Source organism: Vipera ursinii (genome assembly GCF_947247035.1).
Source record: "Vipera ursinii genome assembly, chromosome: 1".
NCBI lineage: Eukaryota > Metazoa > Chordata > Lepidosauria > Squamata > Viperidae > Vipera > Vipera ursinii.
Genome location: NC_139512.1, coordinates 262,182,375 through 262,204,776, shown reverse-complemented (window position 1 = coordinate 262,204,776; position 22,402 = coordinate 262,182,375). Strand labels below are relative to the sequence as shown.

The 22,402-nt window shown below is 39.4% G+C and overlaps 2 protein-coding genes across 2 annotated transcripts in view; one reads left to right on the top strand and one right to left on the bottom strand.

Annotated features, from left to right (window-relative positions):
* Nucleotides 1–20,630, top strand: part of ECHDC1 (ethylmalonyl-CoA decarboxylase 1) — a 22,720-nt gene extending 2,090 nt beyond the window's left edge. Inside the window, exons 3-5 of the mRNA XM_083348781.1 lie at nt 2,653–2,705; nt 6,786–6,866; nt 18,029–20,630. Of these exons, the coding sequence (XP_083204907.1) occupies nt 2,653–2,705; nt 6,786–6,866; nt 18,029–18,434 (540 nt within the window). The 3' untranslated portion in view covers nt 18,435–20,630. The remainder of the gene's footprint in view (nt 1–2,652; nt 2,706–6,785; nt 6,867–18,028) is intronic.
* Nucleotides 20,631–22,177: 1,547 nt separating this feature from the next.
* The window catches only part of TRMT11 (tRNA methyltransferase 11 homolog), a 496,326-nt gene continuing 496,101 nt past the window's right edge, over nt 22,178–22,402 (bottom strand). The window contains exon 14 of the mRNA XM_083379947.1: nt 22,178–22,331. The gene's annotated coding sequence lies outside the window, so the exon portion shown is untranslated. The remainder of the gene's footprint in view (nt 22,332–22,402) is intronic.

Here is a 22,402-nt window from a genome sequence, read left to right as displayed (position 1 = left end):
TGAGCAAGAAAGAAATCTGTTCTGTTTATTTGTTCAGGAAGGCTTTGCACCTTGGCCTCAAGTCTGTTCTGATCCCTGCTGCTGTAGGCTCGGTTTGCAAAATAGAGTTAATGTAGATATGCTCTCTTAAGTCATTAAATTGTGCAGTTACCATCATCCGGGTTTCACTGAAACACACGTGCTCTTTCTTTCTCCCTCCCTCCCTCCCTCCCTCCCTCCCTCCCTCCCTCCGCAAGTCCTTGACTTAAGAACATAACTGGGACTAGAATTTCCATCGCTAACCAATGCAGTTGTAAAGTGAGACATACTTTACCTAGCAGTGGCAATCCCAATAGTCCTGGTTGCCTTTGTAAGTCCAGACACACAGCTGGTTAAGTGGGAAGCAGAGGGAGTGCCAAACTAGGAGTACGGAGGATTGTAAGTGCGCAGGAGTACGGGGGTGGGCTTGGGAGGTCCAAAACAGGCCTGGCATGAGTTGTAGTGCGATGTAAGCAAAGGGAGGCCAGGGAGAAAATACACTGCAGCTCAGGGACTTTTTGCTGTTCTGTGGCTTTGGGGCTGCAAGAATTCCCTAAGCTGTAGCCAGCACAAAGCTGCCCCTGCCCCTGGGAGCTTCAGCTACCCCAGTCTAGCCCAGTCGTGCAGCATAAGGCACTGTGAATGCCAAATGTCAGGGAAGCCCTAATGGTACGGTGTGAAGAAGCTTCCTCCTGCCTCCCAGGAAGCTCCAACTGCCCCTGGAAGCCCCAGGCCAACCACCCTGGCCCAGCTGCACATCCTGCCCTGCACTCCGAGACCTCTGCTGCCCTGCGCTCTGCCATACTAGCTAACCTTCACCATCTTCTTCATTCTGCCATTGCTGCTGGGGCCTGCCCAGCCTGGCCCTTTGTAAAGCAGCTGCTGGTCACGTCAGTCCTTATTCCCAAGGCCATTTGTGCCATTCTCCAAAATGCTGACGGTCTTGTCTAAACAACTTGCAGCCTATTTGGAAGGCTTCAGAGCCTTGCAAGGAGGATTCATTCATTCATTCATTCATTCATTCATTCATTCATTCATTCAGTCAGTCAGTCAGTCAGTCAGTCAGTCAATCAGTCAATCAAACAATCAATTTATTAATGCACTCCTTTAAGGTTCCTTGAAGGTTTGATGAATAAAGAGCTTGAAAGAAAATTTGTTACTACATATATGATAACAAAGCCTTGTGAGAAGGTTGCCCAAGATTTGGACAAAGCTGCACATGGTCTCTGGAAGGTCTGGCATGGCCTCCGAAAGGACCAGATTGGACATGGTCATCAGCGGGAGCGAAAAGATGGCAATGGTCAACTAGAGTGGCCGGGGCCAGGAAGCACAGGGGACCAAAAGCATTTAGATGGCAGAGAGGGGAGAGAGGCAGTGGCAGGAGCTGAAGCGATCCTGCTTTCCTAAGGGAGTTGCCAGGCACCCTAATTTTGATTATGTACCCACGGGTGCTGCAGCATTCGTAACTTTGGGGACCCAGTCACAAGCCCATTTTTTAAATGGTTGCAGAGTAAATGGTCATAAGTTGAGTTACCTGTAGAAACATTAATTCCCTTTTTTTGCTAATTATCCCAGCACCCGTGTGAGCTTTCCAAAGGGTGCAGGAGTAAGGAAAAGGAAAACATAATTGCTGTCATGTGATTTCCCACTTATCAACTGCTTTGCTCTACAACAGAGCTCCCAATCCCAACTGTGGTTGCTAAACGACCACTCGTAGGCTGCTTGGCCATTACGCTCAGAATAGTTTGCCCACTGCAGAGGTAAGGGCAGAATATAACTTACTCAGTTTGGATTTGACATCAGACCATAGTTTAGAAGTAAACTGGAAGCACAGGAGAACGAAATCATATCGCATAGAACTCATTGGCATAAGGCATAACCTTTCACCCATTATCATACACCGACAGCTGACCAGCCGGCCCGTTTGACTAGTTTGCTAGCCAACAAAGCAATAACGTTAAAGGAAATGACTGACAAGTGATGTTTTGAGGAGTTAATGAGGGAGTTTACAGGTTTCTGCAGCTTGGAATTTGGCTTATTGCAAAGGCGCTGTGTTGCGGCCTTTCACTAACCACTGGTGGCGCAGTGATTAGAATGCAGCACTGCAGGCTACTTCTGCTGACTGTTGGCTGCCTGCAGCTTGGCAGTTCGATTCTCACTGGCTCAAGGTTGATTCAGCCTTCCATCCTTCTGAGATTGGTAAAATGAGGACCCAAATTGTTGGGGGCAATGTGCTGACTCTGTAAACAACTTAGAGAGGGCTGTGAAGCACTGTGAAGCAGTATATAAGTCTAAGGCAGTGTTTCCCAACCTTAGGAACTTGAAGATGCGTGGACTTCAACTCCCAGAATTCCCCAGCCAGCTATGGTAACCGATGGACCTAATTTTTATCAAATTGTTTGCAATAGGAATAGGAGAAGAAACGTACTCTCCCTCCATACTTCTCTTTCAACAAGAACCCAGGCTCCTTGAAAAGTTATTCTGTAAAGGATGAATAAATGGAGCAGATTGTTTGAGAAATGTATTCTTCGCGTGTTTGAGAACTAAGATACTTAAACACTAAAGATACAAAGCAGCTTCTTCTATTTTTTATTGTTAGAATATTTCTTGATACTTTGTTTCTCTGTTTTCTAGGATGGGATGAATATGTGTATGTTCATGCAAAACATCTTAACCAGACTCATGAGGTAATACTTCTATTTAGTGTATTTTCCCCCTCAAAATATATGAAGGTATATATGAAATTTCAGCATTTATCTAATACTGGTAGATCCAAAAATATTTGGGAACAGAATAATTGATTCTTATAAAAAATTGAAGGTATATATGAAATTTCAGCATTTATCTAATACTGGCAGATCCAGAAATATTTGGGAACAGAATAATTGATTCTTATAAAAAATGACTGATTTTTTTTTTAGAATTTGTTGATTTAGGCTCTTTTTTTAATTGCTACTTGGGAATATGCTCTTTGTAGACATCAAATTCCAGAAACTAAGAAGTATTGAGGTCTTATAAAATATACATACCCAACTCCTACAAATCCATCTTCCCTGGCATAGAAGTCAATCATCTTGAAAATTTGGCAAATCTCCTTTTTGCAACCTACGTAAATCCATGAATGGAACACATGCAAGGAAGAAAACATGTGTTTAATCCACCATCTATTACCTCCAGGCTCCCACATAAGTAGATTCTACTCTTCAGCATGTTTTACTATATGTTGTGGTGATCAGGGATCCATATTTCTCTCAAATTATATATCAGATTTCTGACTTCAGTTTTATGAAGGCTGTTGGTGAACCATTTGATCTGGTTACTTGGCGATATGGAAAACATTGTGGGTCTTTGACATTTAATCCCATTCCCATCATTTAGTACATTTCTTTAACAAGTTGTAGGTTTATCACTTCCATGGACTCGATAAAAAGCATTGAGCAATTCCTGTTCAAGATAACACAAGAATTATGAGACAGTACACAGTGGACCAATGAAGTACATCGAGACAGTACACAGTAAAGAGAATTAGAAGAAAATGCTCAGTAAATTAATGTTGTGCTGTGCTGAAGGGCTGGGCCAAGACATACCATCATATACAGGGAGTGCAGAATTATTAGGCAAATGAGTATTTTGACCACATCATCCTCTTTATGCATGTTGTCTTACTCCAAGCTGTCTAGGCTCGAAAGCCTACTACCAATTAAGCATATTAGGTGATGTGCATCTCTGTAATGAGAAGGGGTGTGGTCTAATGACATCAACGCCCTGTATCAGGTGTGCATAATTATTAGGCAACTTCCTTTCCTTTGGCAAAATGGGTCAAAAGAAGGACTTGACAGGCTCAGAAAAGTCAAAAAGAGTGAGATATCTTGCAGAGGGATACAGCACTCTTAAAATTGCAAAGCTTCTGAAGCGTGATCATCGAACAATCAAGCGTTTCATTCAAAATAGTCAACAGGGTCGCAAGAAGCGTGTGGAGAAACCAAGGCGCAAAATAACTGCCCATGAACTGAGAAAAGTCAAGCGTGCAGCTGCCAAGATGCCACTTGCCACCAGTTTGGCCATATTTCAGAGCTGCAACATCACTGGAGTGCCCAAAAGCACAAGGTGTGCAATACTCAGAGACATGGCCAAGGTAAGAAAGGCTGAAAGACGACCACCACTGAACAAGACACACAAGCTGAAACGTCAAGACTGGGCCAAGAAATATCTCAAGACTGATTTTTCTAAGGTTTTATGGACTGATGAAATGAGAGTGAGTCTTGATGGGCCAGATGGATGGGCCCGTGGCTGGATTGGTAAAGGGCAGAGAGCTCCAGTCCGACTCAGACGCCAGCAAGGTGGAGGTGGAGTACTGGTTTGGGCTGGTATCATCAAAGATGAGCTTGTGGGGCCTTTTCGGGTTGAGGATGGAGTCAAGCTCAACTCCCAGTCCTACTGCCAGTTTCTGGAAGACACCTTCTTCAAGCAGTGGTACAGGAAGAAGTCTGCATCCTTCAAGAAAAACATGATTTTCATGCAGGACAATGCTCCATCACACGCGTCCAAGTACTCCACAGCGTGGCTGGCAAGAAAGGGTATAAAAGAAAGAAATCTAATGACATGGCCTCCTTGTTCACCTGATCTGAACCCCATTGAGAACCTGTGGTCCATCATCAAATGTGAGATTTACAAGGAGGGAAAACAGTACACCTCTCTGAACAGTGTCTGGGAGGCTGTGGTTGCTGCTGCACGCAATGTTGATGGTGAACAGATCAAAACACTGACAGAATCCATGGATGGCAGGCTTTTGAGTGTCCTTGCAAAGAAAGGTGGCTATATTGGTCACTGATTTGTTTTTGTTATGTTTTTGAATGTCAGAAATGTATATTTGTGAATGTTGAGATGTTATATTGGTTTCACTGGTAAAAATAAATAATTGAAATGGGTATATATTTGTTTTTTGTTAAGTTGCCTAATAATTATGCACAGTAATAGTCACCTGCACACACAGATATCCCCCTAAAATAGCTATAACTAAAAACAAACTAAAAACTACTTCCAAAAATATTCAGCTTTGATATTAATGAGTTTTTTGGGTTCATTGAGAACATGGTTGTTGTTCAATAATAAAATTAATCCTCAAAAATACAACTTGCCTAATAATTCTGCACTCCCTGTATAAAGGACAAGATGACCCTCAATCTCCCAAGGACAAAAGCCATCTGAATTGGAAATTCAGTTGAAAATTACTTTAACACTGTCTTTCTGTGAAGTGTGTATTCTTATTTTTGTGTTTGTGTGGCTAGGTTTTGATAAGGTAAAGGTAAAGGTTCCCCCGCACATGCGTGCTAGTCGTTTCCAACTCTAGGGGCCGGTGCTCATCTCCGTTTCAAAGCCGAAGAGCCAGCGCTTGTCCGAGGACATCTCCGTGGTCATGTGGCCGTCATGACTAGACGCCAAAGGCGCACGGAACGCTGTTACCTTCCCACCGTAATGGTCCCTATTTTTCTACTTGCATTTTTTACGTGCTTTCGAACTGCTAGGTTGGCAGAAGCTGGGGCGAGTAACAGGTGCTCACTCTGCTACGCGGCACTCGGGATTCAACCCGCCAAACTGCCGACCATCTGATTGACAAGCTCAGCGTCCTAACCCACTGAGCCATCTAAAAAAATCCCCCTAAAATTGAATTTTGTATCTGTTGCTAAAAGTCACATTTTTTGTCCATTTGCACTCCAGTAATTTAAAAATGGAAGGAAAAAGTGTATTAATTTTTGGATATATTCACAAATAATTTAGGGAAGTTCTCATATTTATTTACTTGTGCCACAGTATATGTATTCTCCAGTTAATAGAGACTTGAGGAGAGAGATCCTTAGAAACTCCTAACCCACATTAAAACAAAGCAATAATAAAGAATAGCTTTATTATAACAGCATATTTTTAGAGTTTTGGGATGACTGTGGTGAAGAGTGACTATTGGGTTACTATAGGCTTACACTTTGCTTTAGAACTCATGGGCTGGGATCCTCAGCAGACTTACTCTACATGTTTTGATTGGATGGATCAAGTATTCCATGATGTATTTCCAGCCTTCCTTGGATTAATTAATGCTTACATCAAGATTATGAGTATGTTTAGAAAAAATATGCATTATTGCAGCATATATTCAGAATGTATTTGATGAAAGGGACCTTGAATAGATTTTTAATCTAAAAATATATAAACAGGTTTCTCAAAGGAAATATTACTGAAATGTGAATGCAAATATTGAGAATTGTATAGTAAGGATATTATTTCTTGGGATCACTTATCTTCACTATTGTCTTCCCACATTGAATAAAATTAACATATCTAATTGTTCTTACAGAACCATGGAGAAGAGTTTTGTTTTCTTTAACAAACACATTTTCAGCAATTTCTTAAGTTTTATTAAAAATCTTTCTCACAATCTAATTTTGTTGGTTTTGATTGTACAGCCCCATTCCGATACTGTTTCCTGAATCAAGTTTAGGGCAAGTGATTTGCTACAAAACTGAGAAGCAATATTAAAATTAATGCAGATAGATTGGTTCCATCCTTAACATTATCTGAAAAAGATTTCAGACTTTTGGTGCTAACTGTGGATTTCTAGTGGGGGTGGGTTTCAACCTCACTGAAATATCTTCACAGATCATGTGCATTGAATTGCTCGATAATTTATTTGAGATGAATAGGTCAATCTATATTTGTGTAATGTTGGGTGTTTTCAGGTTTGTAATATTTGAATTGTTTCTCCTGTTATGTAGGTTGCCTCTAATCACAGCTGCATTGGTTCAAGGGAAAGCTCTAGGTGGGGGAGCAGAATTAACTACAGCATGTGATTTCAGGTAAGCTTCAAAGCATTACATTCTGGGGGCCCATTCAGATGATATTTCCTCCCCAAATTGTCCTAAAAGAAAATGTGATAGCAAATCCAGTGTTATCTTACCTCTTACTTTTTTCTTGTCCTAAAAAGCCTATTCTTCTGTTCTGATATACGGTATTTTACTATTTTTCTTTAGTTCTGTTATTATATCATCTGTCTGTCTGTCTGTCTGTCTGTCTGTCTGTCTGTCTGTCTGTCTGTCTGTCAGTCTGCCTGCCTATCTATCTATCTATCTATCTATCTATCTATCTATCTATCTATCTATCATCTATCTATCTATCTATCTATCTATCTATCTATCTATCTATCTATCTATCTATCTATCTATCTGTTTCAAGCAGTGGTGGGATTCAAATATGTGAACAACCGGTTCTCTGTGTGGATGCCGCTTCCAGAAGTCCATTCTGGGCTTGGGCAACAAAAAAAGTAGCTACCGGTTTGGCCAAAGTGGTGCAAACTGGCTGAATCCCATCACTGGTTTCAAGGTATATTTTAATGTGTGCACTTTACTTTTTAACTGTTTGATTATTTAATCTTATATTGTAAAACACTAACCTAAGAGAACTCTAACAAGAGGTGCATTACCCCATTTAGTTATATAATTTAGAACTCATATTCCATTTAGTTATAGTTATTTTAAAAATGTTAAGCAATGTCCTCCACTATTTTTATTTGACTGATTCATGCATTGTGGTTATAGGCCTGAGAATTAGATATTTGTTGTTTAAAAGCAATACACTTAAACTGCAGTAACCTAACATTCTCCATTACACAAGCTTCCCTTCATATTTCCTAAGTATACCAGCTGAAATTTGCCTTCCATGTCCTCCTGTTTCTTTTGTCTAGGTCGCTAAAACTGTCTGTTAATAGTAAAATAGAAAGTCTCTTTCAAGTCCTTATTTTAATGCAGAATGTCTATGGAGATTCTCAGTCATCCAAGTCATGGTTGTCCCAAAGGTGCTTTTTCAAAAGGAATATAAATCCTTCCATTTCCAATAATTCAGTTAGAAATGAAGATGCTTCTTGGATGAGAAGCAAAACGTCTTCAAGAGAAAAAACAAAGACAGTCCAGTTGCCTTTTGAAAAAGGACCTTTGGGACATGTTACATGCACCTTTCTAGGTTGTTACATGCCAATAACCCATATCCCAGGTGCCCTTATTGATGTCCCTCTGCATAGCCCATGCTGTGTCTCAGGTGCCCCAAACTCCCTTCCTTGCAGGTGGGTTAAGCTTATCATAAATACCTGCCTGAGATATTCCAATGAGATTTTGTCTTCTGGAGGACATTGATCAAGTATACCTGGCCTATTCAAATCAATCTGCAACCTATAAAGCTTTGCAAGGGGATAAAAATTTCCCTTTTTATATATTTAGAGGGGGGTGGCGAACCTATGGCATTTGTGCCACAGGTGGTACGCAGAGCCCTCTCTGTTGGCACACGCACCGTCACCCCAGTCCTAGGCCTTCAGCTGGGTTTTATAAAACCTTCTTGCTTTAGGCCTCCACCGTGTGCAAAAAAAAAATCGCTATGTCCTTTTTTCTCTATGAGTTCATGGTGACCTAACCCTAAGTGGAATTTTCTCTCCAATGAGATTTTCCCATGTATTTTGCCAGGAAACATAGATAGGGCAGGCTAGAAAAGTAAGTGCCCTCCTAACCATACCCAACCACTCCTGGTTTGTAGGCGATGTCCATTTTGCTCTATGAGTTCATGGCGACCTAACCCTAACCCTACGTGGAATTTTCCTCAAATGGGATTTTCCCATGTATTTTACCAGGAAGCATATATAAGGCAGCCTAGAAAAGTAAGTGCCCTTCTAACCATACCCAAGCACTCCAGGTTTGTTGGCGATGTCCATTTTGTTCTATGAGTTGATGGTGACCTAACCCTAACGCTAAGTGGAATTTTCTTCCAATGGGATTTTCCCATGTATTTTACCCGGAAACATAGATAGGCCAGCCTAGAAAGGTAAGTGCCCTCCTAACCATACCCAAGCACTCCGAGTTTGTTGGTGATATCCATTTTGCTCTATGATTTCATGGCGACCTAACCCTAACCCTACGTGGAATTTTCCTCCAATGGGATTTTCCCATGTATTTTACCAGGAAACACATAGGGCAGGCTAGAAAAGTAAGTGCCCTTCTAACCATACCGAAGTATTCCGAGTTGGTTGGTGATGTCCATTTTGCTCTGAGTTCATGGTGACCTAACCCTAACCCTAAGTCCATGGTGGGGAACTTATGGGACGTGTATCACTGGTGGCATGCAGAGTCCTCTCTGTGGGCACACACACTGTCGCCCTAGTCCTAGGCCTTCAGCTGGCTTTTATAAAACCTTTTCGGTTTAGGCCTCCTGTTGCCGTGTGCAAAAAAAAAAAAGATTTATTCAAGCAATCAATTTCAACTTCTCCCGGGGGAAAAAAAAGATCTCGCAAAGTTGGAATTAATTGATTGAACTTTTTAGTCCCACCCAGTCTGCCGTTACAGCGCAGCCACAACCACCCAGTGGGCAACGTCCACCCAATGGGCCACACCCACTTGGCACCCGACTATACATAACTGGGTTTTGGGTCACAGTTTGGGCACTCAGTGTCTAAAAGTTTCACCATCATTGATTTAGAGCATAGATTTTCAACCAGATCAGAATATCAGATAATTACAGGGAGTGCAGAATTATTAGGCAAATGAGTATTTTGACCACATCATCCTCTTTATGCATGTTGTCTTACTCCAAGCTGTATAGGCTCGAAAGCCTACTACCAATTAAGCATATTAGGTGATGTGCATCTCTGTAATGAGAAGGGGTGTGGTCTAATGACATCAACGCCCTGTATCAGGTGTGCATAATTATTAGGCAACTTCCTTTCCTTTGGCAAAATGGGTCAAAAGAAGGACTTGACAGGCTCAGAAAAGTCAAAAATAGTGAGATATCTTGCAGAGGGATGCAGCACTCTTAAAATTGGAAAGCTTCTGAAGCGTGATCATCGAACAATCAAGCGTTTCATTCAAAATAGTCAACAGGGTCGCAAGAAGCGTGTGGAGAAACCAAGGCGCAAAATAACTGCCCATGAACTGAGAAAAGTCAAGCGTGCAGCTGCCAAGATGCCACTTGCCACCAGTTTGGCCATATTTCAGAGCTGCAACATCACTGGAGTGCCCAAAAGCACAAGGTGTGCAATACTCAGAGACATGGCCAAGGTAAGAAAGGCTGAAAGACGACCACCACTGAACAAGACACACAAGCTGAAACGTCAAGACTGGGCCAAGAAATATCTCAAGACTGATTTTTCTAAGGTTTTATGGACTGATGAAATGAGAGTGAGTCTTGATGGGCCAGATGGATGGGCCCGTGGCTGGATTGGTAAAGGGCAGAGAGCTCCAGTCCGGCTCAGACGCCAGCAAGGTGGAGGTGGAGTACTGGTTTGGGCTGGTATCATCAAAGATGAGCTTGTGGGGCCTTTTCGGGTTGAGGATGGAGTCAAGCTCAACTCCCAGTCCTACTGCCAGTTTCTGGAAGACACCTTCTTCAAGCAGTGGTACAGGAAGAAGTCTGCATCCTTCAAGAAAAACATGATTTTCATGCAGGACAATGCTCCATCACACGCGTCCAAGTACTCCACAGCGTGGCTGGCAAGAAAGGGTATAAAAGAAGGAAATCTAATGACATGGCCTCCTTGTTCACCTGATCTGAACCCCATTGAGAACCTGTGGTCCATCATCAAATGTGAGATTTACAAGGAGGGAAAACAGTACACCTCTCTGAACAGTGTCTGGGAGGCTGTGGTTGCTGCTGCACGCAATGTTGATGGTGAACAGATCAAAACACTGACAGAATCCATGGATGGCAGGCTTTTGAGTGTCCTTGCAAAGAAAGGTGGCTATATTGGTCACTGATTTGTTTTTGTTATGTTTTTGAATGTTAGAAATGTATATTTGTGAATGTTGAGATGTTATATTGGTTTCACTGGTAAAAATAAATAATTGAAATGGGTATATATTTGTTTTTTGTTAAGTTGCCTAATAATTATGCACAGTAATAGTCACCTGCACACACAGATATCCCCCTAAAATAGCTATAACTAAAAACAAACTAAAAACTACTTCCAAAAATATTCAGCTTTGATATTAATGAGTTTTTTGGGTTCATTGAGAACATGGTTGTTGTTCAATAATAAAATTAATCCTCAAAAATACAACTTGCCTAATAATTCTGCACTCCCTGTACAGTAGCAAATATACATTTATTTATGGAATACAATATTCAGAACAAGCAGTCATATGTTAAGTATAATAAGAATTATATCTGTGTTTCTTGTAAGGTTGTAAATTTCACACGGAGAATGTTTTGTGAGGAATACCAAATACCTTCAGTTACCACATGTTCTGCATTAACTCAGTTGCATCAATGTCTGCAAGACATAGGGTTAGTTTTGGGTACCTTTTTTCTTTGGTCATTGTTCACAATTCTCCCATTCCACCCATCTTTTCCTTTTCCTTTTAGCAAGTACAAGTGATTGGAATTTGGAACATAAGATCATATGTAATTCCTTGTACTTCAGTCTATGTAATTAGGTAGCTCACATAATACAAATCTGGCAAAAAGCCCTAATTAGAATATGTGGCTCTGAACAAGGTCAGATGCCAACAACTCACTGCAGAAATTTCTTCAGCTTTCTTCCCCCTTCAAATACACACACACACAGCCTACCCCCTTTGCTTTAGACCCACAAATTTAATATCAGTCACGAAACACGGTATAATTTATAGGATTTTATGGAATCTTGATTTACAACATTTTAATTCTTCTCCTAGCTAAAGATCTGGCTTTACAGTAATTTTGATATTTTTAAAATTCATCTTGGCGCAACTAGTAATAAACTGGGGTAAAAGCGGTATCATTTAGGTAGCCCCTTCCTGAACTTGTAAAAATGTACAAAAAACTGACTGAGTTGGGCAGAATGCCTGTCTTTTCAGCATACTGTTCCACATTGGCCTTCCAGATGTGTTAGGAAGATTTAACCCAAATAGGAAATCAATAACATCCTGTTGTTTATGCTCCCCGGCAACTGGCATTCAGAGACCAAGGGTCTACGATATTGGAAATAATATATAGCCATTGTGATTTGTAACCATTAAGCAACAGAAATGTATACAGTAATTCTGTGCCAGTGTTAACACACTATAATTCTTTCATACAGCCGTAGAGCTTTAGAATTGAATAAGGCCTTCAGTTTAGACTTTTATTCAGTAGATGAAATCAGAAGTTAGAACACTCTGAATGATTATTGAACAGCTTTTACTGTTTAGGAAAACAAAAAACAAAACAGTATTCGTCTAGGTCAGGGGTAGGCAACCTCGGCTCTTTTATGACTCATGGACTTCAACTCCCAGAATTCCTGAGTCAGCATAGCACAGCTGACTCAGGAATTCTGGGAGTTGAAGTCTATAAGTCATAAAAGAGCCAAGGTTGCCTACCCCTGCTCTAGGTAATTCGTTCCATTGCCAAAATTACATCTATATTTGTGTGTTTTAACATAGTCTCCTTTGAGTCAAGCTTGATTACTGGTAGCTTCATGAACACATCCATATACTGTGGGACAGTAATATAGACGTTCAGGCAAGCTAGATGGGTTTTTTCCCCACTCAAAGCCTACAAATATGACCCAAGTTTGAAGGTTTGGGTGCAGTACTAAGATATGCCAGTTTGGGTCTTAGTTGCTGGAAATACAATTTAAACAGGAGGTACTGTGGCATGTCCCTCTGCACCCATCACAATTCATGCTTCTTCTATTTCTATAGTGCAGATGATATCATCCATGTGTACTGAACTAGGGTAGAGATTTGTGTAAACTTTTGGCACATTCTCCTAATTCCCATTCCCAAACCTTAAATTTAAATATACTTAATTCCCTAAAGTTGTATGCCCTCCTTGCTGTCTTTCTCCTGAGTTCTTTTTTTTAAAATTATGTCTTAATCTTCCCACAACTGGAAAAAGACCAGGTGGATTTTATGTGCATTTATATATGTAGTGTGTGTGTGTGTGTGTGTGTACCTATATATGAGAGAGAGAGAGAGAGAGAGAGAGAGAGAGAGAGAGAGAGAGAGAGAGAGAGAGAGAGAGAGAGAGAGTCTCTGTGTGTGTGTGTGTGTATCACACACACACACACACACACACACACACACACACTGTATGTATGAACACACACATACTTGGCAAGAATGGTAGGAAAGGAAGATTTGAATAGAGGTATATTCATATGCTCATATGTAGGCACAGCTCTGTGTATCCATGCCAACCGTAGAAGTGATGCTCAGCTTACCAGAGGTTTCTTGTCCTCTTCTGGCCCAACTGTTTGTTTATAGGAGGCTGAGAAAGGGGGGGGGGGCAGGAGGCTGATTTGCCCTGATTTAATATAAATGCCATTTGCCTTGCAACAATCTGTAAGTCCAAAGCATAGTTCTATATGTACACTGCCCAGAGTCACTTTCTGAGATTGGTAACTATACAAGTAGCTCTAGAAGATAGATAGATAGATAGATAGATAGATAGATAGATAGATAGATAGATAGATAGATAGATAGATAGATAGATAGACAGACAGACAGACAGACAGACAGACAGACAGACAGACAGACAGACAGACAGACAGACATGGATGAATGGATGGATGATAGTCTTTTCACTGGTGGCTCTCCTTTTTTTAAAGGCCAGATAAAATCCATCATTAGAGGCCTTTAAAATGTAGAGACATTACCTTATTCGGGCCATTGTTACTTGATGTAGTACTTAGCATACATTTCTGCCTGCAATCTCTTTTGTCACCTGGGTCCCCTATATTCATAATTTGTCTATTTTTAAAATAAGTCATTATTATAAAATGCTTTGAGCTCCCCTGTATAAAAGGAAATAAAGAGTCTGAACAAACCAAACAGGAAATCTGTGGCCAGGCCTTTGAATGGTAAATGTGACAGGATGCAGGTGTTAGTCCTGCCAGACTCTTTTGTCAAATCGTACAATTATCTGTTCTCAGGCTTTGTCTTCTTCCCTGATGATTTTGATATTGGTCCCATACTTTTAATACTTGCCTCTCATGTGAAGCCTCCTCCTGTGGCTTAATTTTGTGTCCTCGCTTTTTTCCAACCCATATGCCCTTTTCACCATAAAACTGCATCACTCCACAATCCCAAGCACCACACAAGCAAATGTTGAAGAAGATATGAACTGTGGAGACATGTAGCTATTGTCAGAAGTAGATATTTACACTGGCATGCCTATTCTGGTCTTTGGTTCCATTCCAACACACTGTAGCAATGTCATTAGCTTCCTAGGGACTGTGCTAATTCTCTTCTGCAGAGTGATATTAGCTTCAGGATTGTATGGTACATTGTATTTTTCCCTCCCCTTTTAAAAAAAGCACAAAAAAGACTGACAGTATAATTCCATGAAGGTGTGATAAAAAGCAGAGTCTTGACTATAGTTGCAATTAAACATTTCCTACTACTTTTCAAAGGTATAGATTAACTCCCCATCCATTATTACTCATAGCAAATTTTGCCTATCCTGTTCTACTTACAAATACTGCAAGCTATCCAGTTTCCTTTCTGAAGTATAACTTATTTCAGTTAAATGCTTTGTATGGCCTACCTTTTTTTCCTACTAACTACATGAAATATTAGCCTTCTTTTCAGTGTTCATCACTGTCTGGGTCAGTTTAAATTAATTCAAGACCAAGAAGTTATGCTTGCTGTTGTGATATTACAATCCCTTCATGTGTGTATGTTGTCTGTGTTATGCATGTCACGTACTATATTAGGTTGTACTTTGGTTTTATGAATCTCCTCCATCCACGCTGGATTTCAGATACTATATTTGGAGAGATTTTGAGATCCCTATATTTTTCTGGATACATTTTTCAATACTATTCACTTTCATACATTTATTAGATTTCAATACAATCAACTGAACTGCTTCTTTTGAATCACCCACTTCATACCGTAAATGCATTTTCTAATTGTAGCTTTCACCAGTAGAACATGGCTTTTAGCTTGCTGCTAAACCCAGAGAGGTGCCCTTGCTTTATTACAGTCAACAATGAATTGGATTGATATTTTAGTGTGCCAGCTGCTCAATATAAGGCTTTATGTCCTCATTTCATTTGGATATGAAGTTTTTGACGAAAGAGATTAATATCAGTCTGTTGAAAGTTTGTACTATTTTCCTAATGTGTAATATGATTTCCTCTTTAACAACTGAGTGAATAAATAGGTTTCTGTTTAATGTTGAGCTTGGTTAGATGAGATGAAGAGCATGTTACTACAGTCATCTAGCCTTCGTGCAGAAGGAGTGGAGTTGATATTTCTATTTGTCTTCCTGTGGCTGTGTCTTTAGCTGAGAGATCAAGGTGATGAAAAGAGCCACAGAAGTTCTCTCTCTCTTAGATATGGAAAGGCAGGGAGACAGGAGTCATCCTCAGAGTTGGATTAACTCAGGATTTTTATTTAAAGTCTCCAGTCTTGTTTTATTTAGCAAAGACATGCACAGTGTTAAGTGTAGTTATGCAGGGGAAGGTACAGAGAGAAGACTTCCTTCAGCACAACTGGAAGATCACAGGCTAGAAAGGCCATATGCCGGATATGCTTTAATCCTGATTCCTGAACTAAGCATGGACTGAACTTGATGATCTAAATGGCTCCTCCCAATTCTGTGATGACATGTACACACATATACCAAACAATGCATTGTTAAAAAGCATAGCCTGCCTCTTTGGCTGCGCATGAGTTTTGGTGAAAAGCAAATATTAGAAGAAGCTTTTGTGGAGTAACTGGATAAATGTGGACTAGATACTACTACAGTCTGGTGGATTTGAAACTGTTTAAACAACCATATCCAAAGAGGATTCATAAATGGATCTGCACATACCTGAAGGAAAGGACTCTGAGTTTTCCAGAGCTTTGTGTTCAGCCCAATGTCATTCAACAGCATTCTCTGTGAGCGCGCCAGCCCTTTGGAATCAATTACCGGTTGAGCTCCGGATGGCTCCTGACCTTCGCTCTTTCTGCCGGGATCTGAAAACCTATTTATTTGAACAGGCTGGCCTGGTTTAAGGGTTTGGGGTATTTTTAATTATTTATTATTAGGGCTTCATTAATTTAATTTACTTTTAACTTTTGTAACTTTTGTAGTGCTTTTATTGCCCTGTACACCGCCCTGAGTCCTTCGGGAGAAGGGTGGTATAGAAATTCAATTATAAATAAATAAATAAATATTTAAAAATGATCTACCTGATGCAATAAAAGGGATGCTTATCAGATCTACAGATGACATTGGGCAAGGCAAACTAATGTGTTAGAGTGCAGAAGCACAATTCAAAATCATTTTGACAAATTTGAACACTGAGCCAAATTGACCATGTAGGATGATGTTCAGCTGTGATGTTTATGGCCCCTTTAATTTTAAATGCATAGATTTAGGATTGGGAAAATCTGGCTTAGTGAGAGTGTGTGTGAAAGCAGGAACTAAAAGTGCTAGTGGGCCAGCAGCAGAATGTGAGAAAGAAGTTTATTTTGAGGTTTTATCAGAAGCATTGCATCCAGTTCATTGGAGGTAATAGCTCCCTTGAACTACATTTATTTATTTATATGTTGCCTGATTCCTGACAGCTCTAGGTGGTTTACAATTGAAAAAGTTTCTTTTTTTTAAAAAAAAGGCAACAAGACCATGAGTAGCCCAAAATTAACATATAACCAAATTCAGTTACCTCCACTCCTGCCCCACAAAGCAGGGATTTAATCTTCAGTCAGCCTCCAGGCCTAGGGGAGAAGTCAGACCTTTAATAATTTTAAAGTAGACATGAAGTTACAATAAATTCAAGAGAGCTGCCAGAATGATAAAGGATCTGAAAACCAAGCAATACAGAAACAGTAAAAGCTGCTTAATTCATAAAAGAGAAAAGTAAGGGAGATGTGGTAGAAACTCTGCAGTTTCATGGGCATTTATAGAGTACTACCACATCTCCCCTTACTTTTCTCTCTTATGAGTTAAGTAGCTTTTACTGTTTCTATGTTGCATGGTTTTCAGATCCTTTATCATGGGAGAGGTATTGGCAACATTTTTCTCTGACAAAATTGTCTGCAATACAGCAACCAGTGGTTTGAAATACAAAGAAAGATCCAAGCTGAGTTTTAGGAAGACATTCCCAGTGGTAAAGAACTACTAAACAATGGAACAATCTGCCTAGAATAATGGATAATGGCTGGCCGAGGAATTCTGGGAGTTGAAGTTCACAAGTCTTAAAAGTTGCCAAGTTTGAAGACCCCTGGTTTAGGGGATGCCTTCAAAGGGCAGGTAGTTGTAGGAGATACAACTATAAAGTTCCTTTCTACTTCTACATTTTATCAATCTATGATTTCATATATTCTAAGTTTAAATCTGGAAAGGATGGGTTTGTATCTGACCTCTCAAGATACTTCATGATGACCAGTTTGTACGTACTTACTTTGGGACTAAAACAGCAGTGGATTGTCGAGAGTACTTGAGTAGGTTTTCATTTAGGTCTCCACAGCTCCACTGCCAGCCACAAATTCTGGTTTGTCTGTAAGATCAGTCAAAACTTTTGATATGTATTGTGTATGCTTTCTTCTGTTATTTCCAGCATATTTTTAAATTTTCACTTGAAAAAGAGACGATTGATAATACTATAATTTCCCCCAATATCTAATTACCGTACCACCTTTGTAAAAGTGCAATATGTGTTTGTCCACTGCAACTATCATTTTTAAATGTTTGCAAAAGTAAAAGGACAAGCAGGAGGAAAATATTTGAGCAAGATATGCTATGATGGACATGAACTTTAAGATCTTTATAAATTTGTGAACCAGAATGTCAACATTAGATCTAAAGAATGTTTAGAAACTCTGGATTAGGGGATATTTTGAAAACAATCTCTTTGTTTTGCATTACTTAGGGTAAAACTGCAGCAAATCTATTTTCTGATGCTTGATGAATGTGTCTAGTATTAAAAGATGTTCATTGTCAGCAACCTTTATCTAGAACTGTGCTTTGCATTGAAATGAAGCTAAAATGGCATCATTGCAACACTTCAAACAATTTTTTTTATTGACAGGTTAATGACTCCCGAAAGTGAAATTAGATTTGTCCACAAGCAGATGGGCTTAGTGCCAGGCTGGGGAGGAGCTGCCAGGCTTACCCAAATCCTTGGAAGCAGTTCTGCCCTCAAGTTGTTGAGTGGTGCTGTGAAACTGGATCCAGAGAATGCTCTTCATATTGGCTTGGTAGATTCCATCTTGTCCTCATCTGATGACCACGATTCTCTGACAGAAGCGCACACTTGGCTTAAGCTATATACCACAGGCCCTGCTGAAGTCATTCAGGCTGTGAAGAAAGTTGTTTCAGCAGGAAGAGAGCTACAACTAGAAGCTGCCTTGAGGAGAGAAAAGGAAATATTTGGGACAGTTTGGGGTGGTCCTGCTAATTTGCAGGCATTGGCTCAGAGAACAAAACATAAATGAGACGATTTTCATCTCACTTTCCTCAACTAAAACAGCTGCTGCCAAAGAGGACTTGTGGGAAACCTTCCAAACATTATGAATTCAGTAGGTTGTTAGACTTATTAAGCCAGTTGTCCTGGAATGCCACTGGCGCTGCACTGACAATTAACTAGAGGTGCCACCCCAGGCTTTTTAAACAATACTCTCCTTTTCTGGTCTTGCTTTTTTTTTCCTACAAAAATTCTCACCCTGATGGTACCTCCCGATATGAACCCACTTGGAAGTCAATTTGAGAAAGAGATTTGAGAAAATAGTTTTCCTCAGAATTTTTGAACGGTGGCATTATGTGAGTTTTGTATATATAGATTTTGTGTTGAGAAGCTGCCTTTTTTTAAAGACAGGTTTGGTTGACATTAGTATCCTCTAAAGTCCTGGAGATGATCACAAATAATTTTTGATTCCTACATGTCATATCTCTGAATAGCTAGCTCATGGTAAATTGACTCATAACCTCAAATTGAAACTGAACAATGCCAAATGCTTTTTCTTTGTATTGTAAATAGTTCCTTCTGAATTTACTGTAAGCAAAGCCCCTTTAAGCCTCGCATCCAATCACTGGGTTATTGTTCTGCGAACAGAGCTCTTGGAGACTCTCCATTTCATTGGGAACTTCTTACCTTTATATATTTGTAAAGTTGAAGTAAGGAAGAAATACTCAGCTGTACGGCAAAATTCGACGCTTTGATATTCGTACTACCAGTTGCTACATTTAATGACTTCAAATCCAACATTCTAAAGATAACATTCCATTGACCTTACCTGTGCCAATTACCTTGGATGAAGCATCTTAGATGAACCAGTTTTTCAGATGTCCATATGCACATTTACTCAGAATGAATAATTATTGAACATAAGACATCAAAAGTGTTCAATATATATGTATATACTGTACACACACACACACACACACACACACACACACACACTTTTAAGCTGAGATTCTTACATATCTGCTGTAGTATTCAGTACATTTTACACACACGTTCAACTAGCTGGTCAGCCATACTAGTGTAAACAAGACTATGCAACATTTCTGATGCACTTCCCAAAATACTTTGAAATACATGGAGTAGTAAAGAGAACGTGAATGTAATTTTTTTTCCAACAGTTCCTTTTCCCAGGATCCTGAAGCAGTTGGGTTCTATGTTTTCTGAGGGACTATTCTAGAATCCAATCCAAACTACTTTAAAACAAATTGTCATGAATAATCTTAAATTATAATAGTCCATTCAACAATCGAGGCACCTGTTCAGGGCATAAAGTCTTTGCTTGTTAGCTGAGATGGCATACATCACAGCCGCCGCATACATGTCTACTCTGAACTATCAGTATATTCCATTGAATGTGCTCCTAAACAGGCAAACATACATAAGGTTACAGCTGTGCGCTAGTCCTTAGATGTCCAAGTTTGAAGTGGTGGATGAATTTAACAGACCTCTGTTAAACCATGTTAGCTGTTTTTGCTGAAGAAAAGGATTTCACTGCTGAACTTGCCTTTATTAAGTACCTCATTTCTATACTTGTCTTGAGATCACAGAGAAGATGCTCTTCCCAGCTGCAGGCAGAAGCATGAAGAAAGTGGCAAGGCCTCTGGAAGCAGAAGAGGATTTAGTTCTCTTAGTTCACAAGATGCGATACCAAAATAAAAATCTAACCTTCCCTCAGAACTGGGGAAAAAAAAGGACTAAGTCCCATCATTCACCATTCTAATTAAAGTTGAACATATAGTAAAAGATATTAGAGCAACTTGGGAACAATGATCTCTTCAAATCTGCGGTTTTTTGTTTATTGCAGTAGCTTTGATGAATCGGTTGAAATTAAGGCCTGGTGCTATCTTGTAAGCAGATTTGAACATGTATTACTTAATTCCATACTCACAGAATACAATTTACTAGCAAAAAAATGAGAGATGAAAATTTTTAAAAAACAGTTAAGCACAGTAAAATTAACATAATTGGGATGTCTACTTTTAATTGGAGTCCATTATGTCTTTAGCCTCTCATAAGATTAATATTTAAATATTTAATATTAATTAAAATTTAAGTTTCTTGTGAAGGTGAGCAAAAATAATTATGAATTATGTAATTGTTCAGAACCTTTCAATGTTTCATTCAATTCTGTAAAGGAGAAGGGCAGAAATAAATTATTTAAATAACTCCATTGCTCAGCTTTTCTGGTTATTAGCAAGTAGAGTACAAACTGGTGCAATTTGATATAAGCCAGATTTGCTAATTACAGAAGCAATTATGTACCTGCTGCTTAATTTTTTTTATAAGTATTGAGTATCCTGCTCTATTGCATATAATTTTGTATCTACAAAGTTCTAAGATGTTTAGAAGCAACTCATCTAAACGTTTTAAAAGCTATGGTTCACATCGCTTGGTATATGTCAATTGCTCTCCCGTGCCTAAAATCCAGACTAGCTTATATAGATGTGTTATAGACTATGTTGCTTAACATATGGGTTAAAACATATCTTTATGGAGATATCTTTGGCCTGCTTGATCTTCATGGATAATTTTGCATCATCCTGGAAGATAGAATAAGGAAGGCGTAGACACAGATTCGGGATACTGGTGTCTCCCAGCCCAATGTTTTCACTTCTTAGGGGTTAAAATGTGGTAATCCAAAGAAAAATTGAGCCTGATGTTGGAGATGGCAGGGGTATAGCTTCTTATTACTGCAGAGGTTAAAAGGTAATGATGTTTTGCACTAGATATCTATTTAATGAATATCTTGTCCATTCTGTGTAGACTTCCTTACTGGATGTGATGATTAAGCAAATCTCCCATGCTTTATTGCAATATGTATGTATGTATAGGCATTTATGCCTAATAACTGGGAAAGTTGGGTAAGGAAAATATTTTTGGTAGCTGATAAGTCTTTGCTGTAAGGTGGTAATGGGTGGAATTCAGGAACTGCTACTCTAATACGGACTTATTCTATTGTCCGAATTATTTTATATTATCCCTGTTTTCATCTACATATTTTGGAAATTTGATTCCTGAACTAAATACATTTACCAGACTGCCATCTTAAACAAAACTTGAGCATAGAAGTAGCATACATAGTGCGTCAAATAAATAATTATGGAGGTTCAGGCACGAGGGGCAACATGATAGCAGTGTTCCAATATCTCAGGGGTTACCACAAAGAAAGTCAAGCTATTCTCCAAAGCACCTGAAGGCAGGACAAGAAGCAACAGATGGAAACTAATCAAGGAGAGAAGCAAGAACTAAGAAGAAATTTCCTGACAGAACAACTTGCCTCCGGAAGCTGTGACTGCTCCAACACTGGATGTTTTTAAAAAGAGATTGGACAACCATTTGTCTGAAATGGTATAGGTTCCCCTGCCCTAAGCAGGGTTGGACTAGAAGACCTCCAAGGTCCCTTCCAATTGTTATTCTATTCTTAAGAAGTTTTGTTCAACCTACATTTGATATATTTTTATATATATTGCAATATATTTCTGTAAAGCAACTACAACTACTTTGAGATTAAGCTATAATCAGATGGCCCATTGCATGCTAGGACTTCTCAACTACATTACTTTAAAAAATATTTATGCCATTCAAGTATTGCAGTATTTTTTATTTATTTTTATCTTGCCTTTATTATTTTTTATAAGTAATTCAAGGCAGTAAACATACCTAATACTTCCTCCTTCTATTTTCCTGAAAATATCAACAACGCAGTGAGGTGGGCTGGGACTGGCCCAAAGTGTGTGTGACTGGCCCAAAGTCACTTAGCCAGCCGTCATAGCTAAGGCAGGACTATAACACAGACTTCTAGTTTCTAGCCTGGTGTCGTAACCACTAGACCAAACTGGTTCTCTTGTCAATGAATGTAAAATCATTCCTGGCAAAACATAATTTAAATAACATAAGTGAAAACCAAATTCTGATAATTTCAATGTAAAAATGATTTTC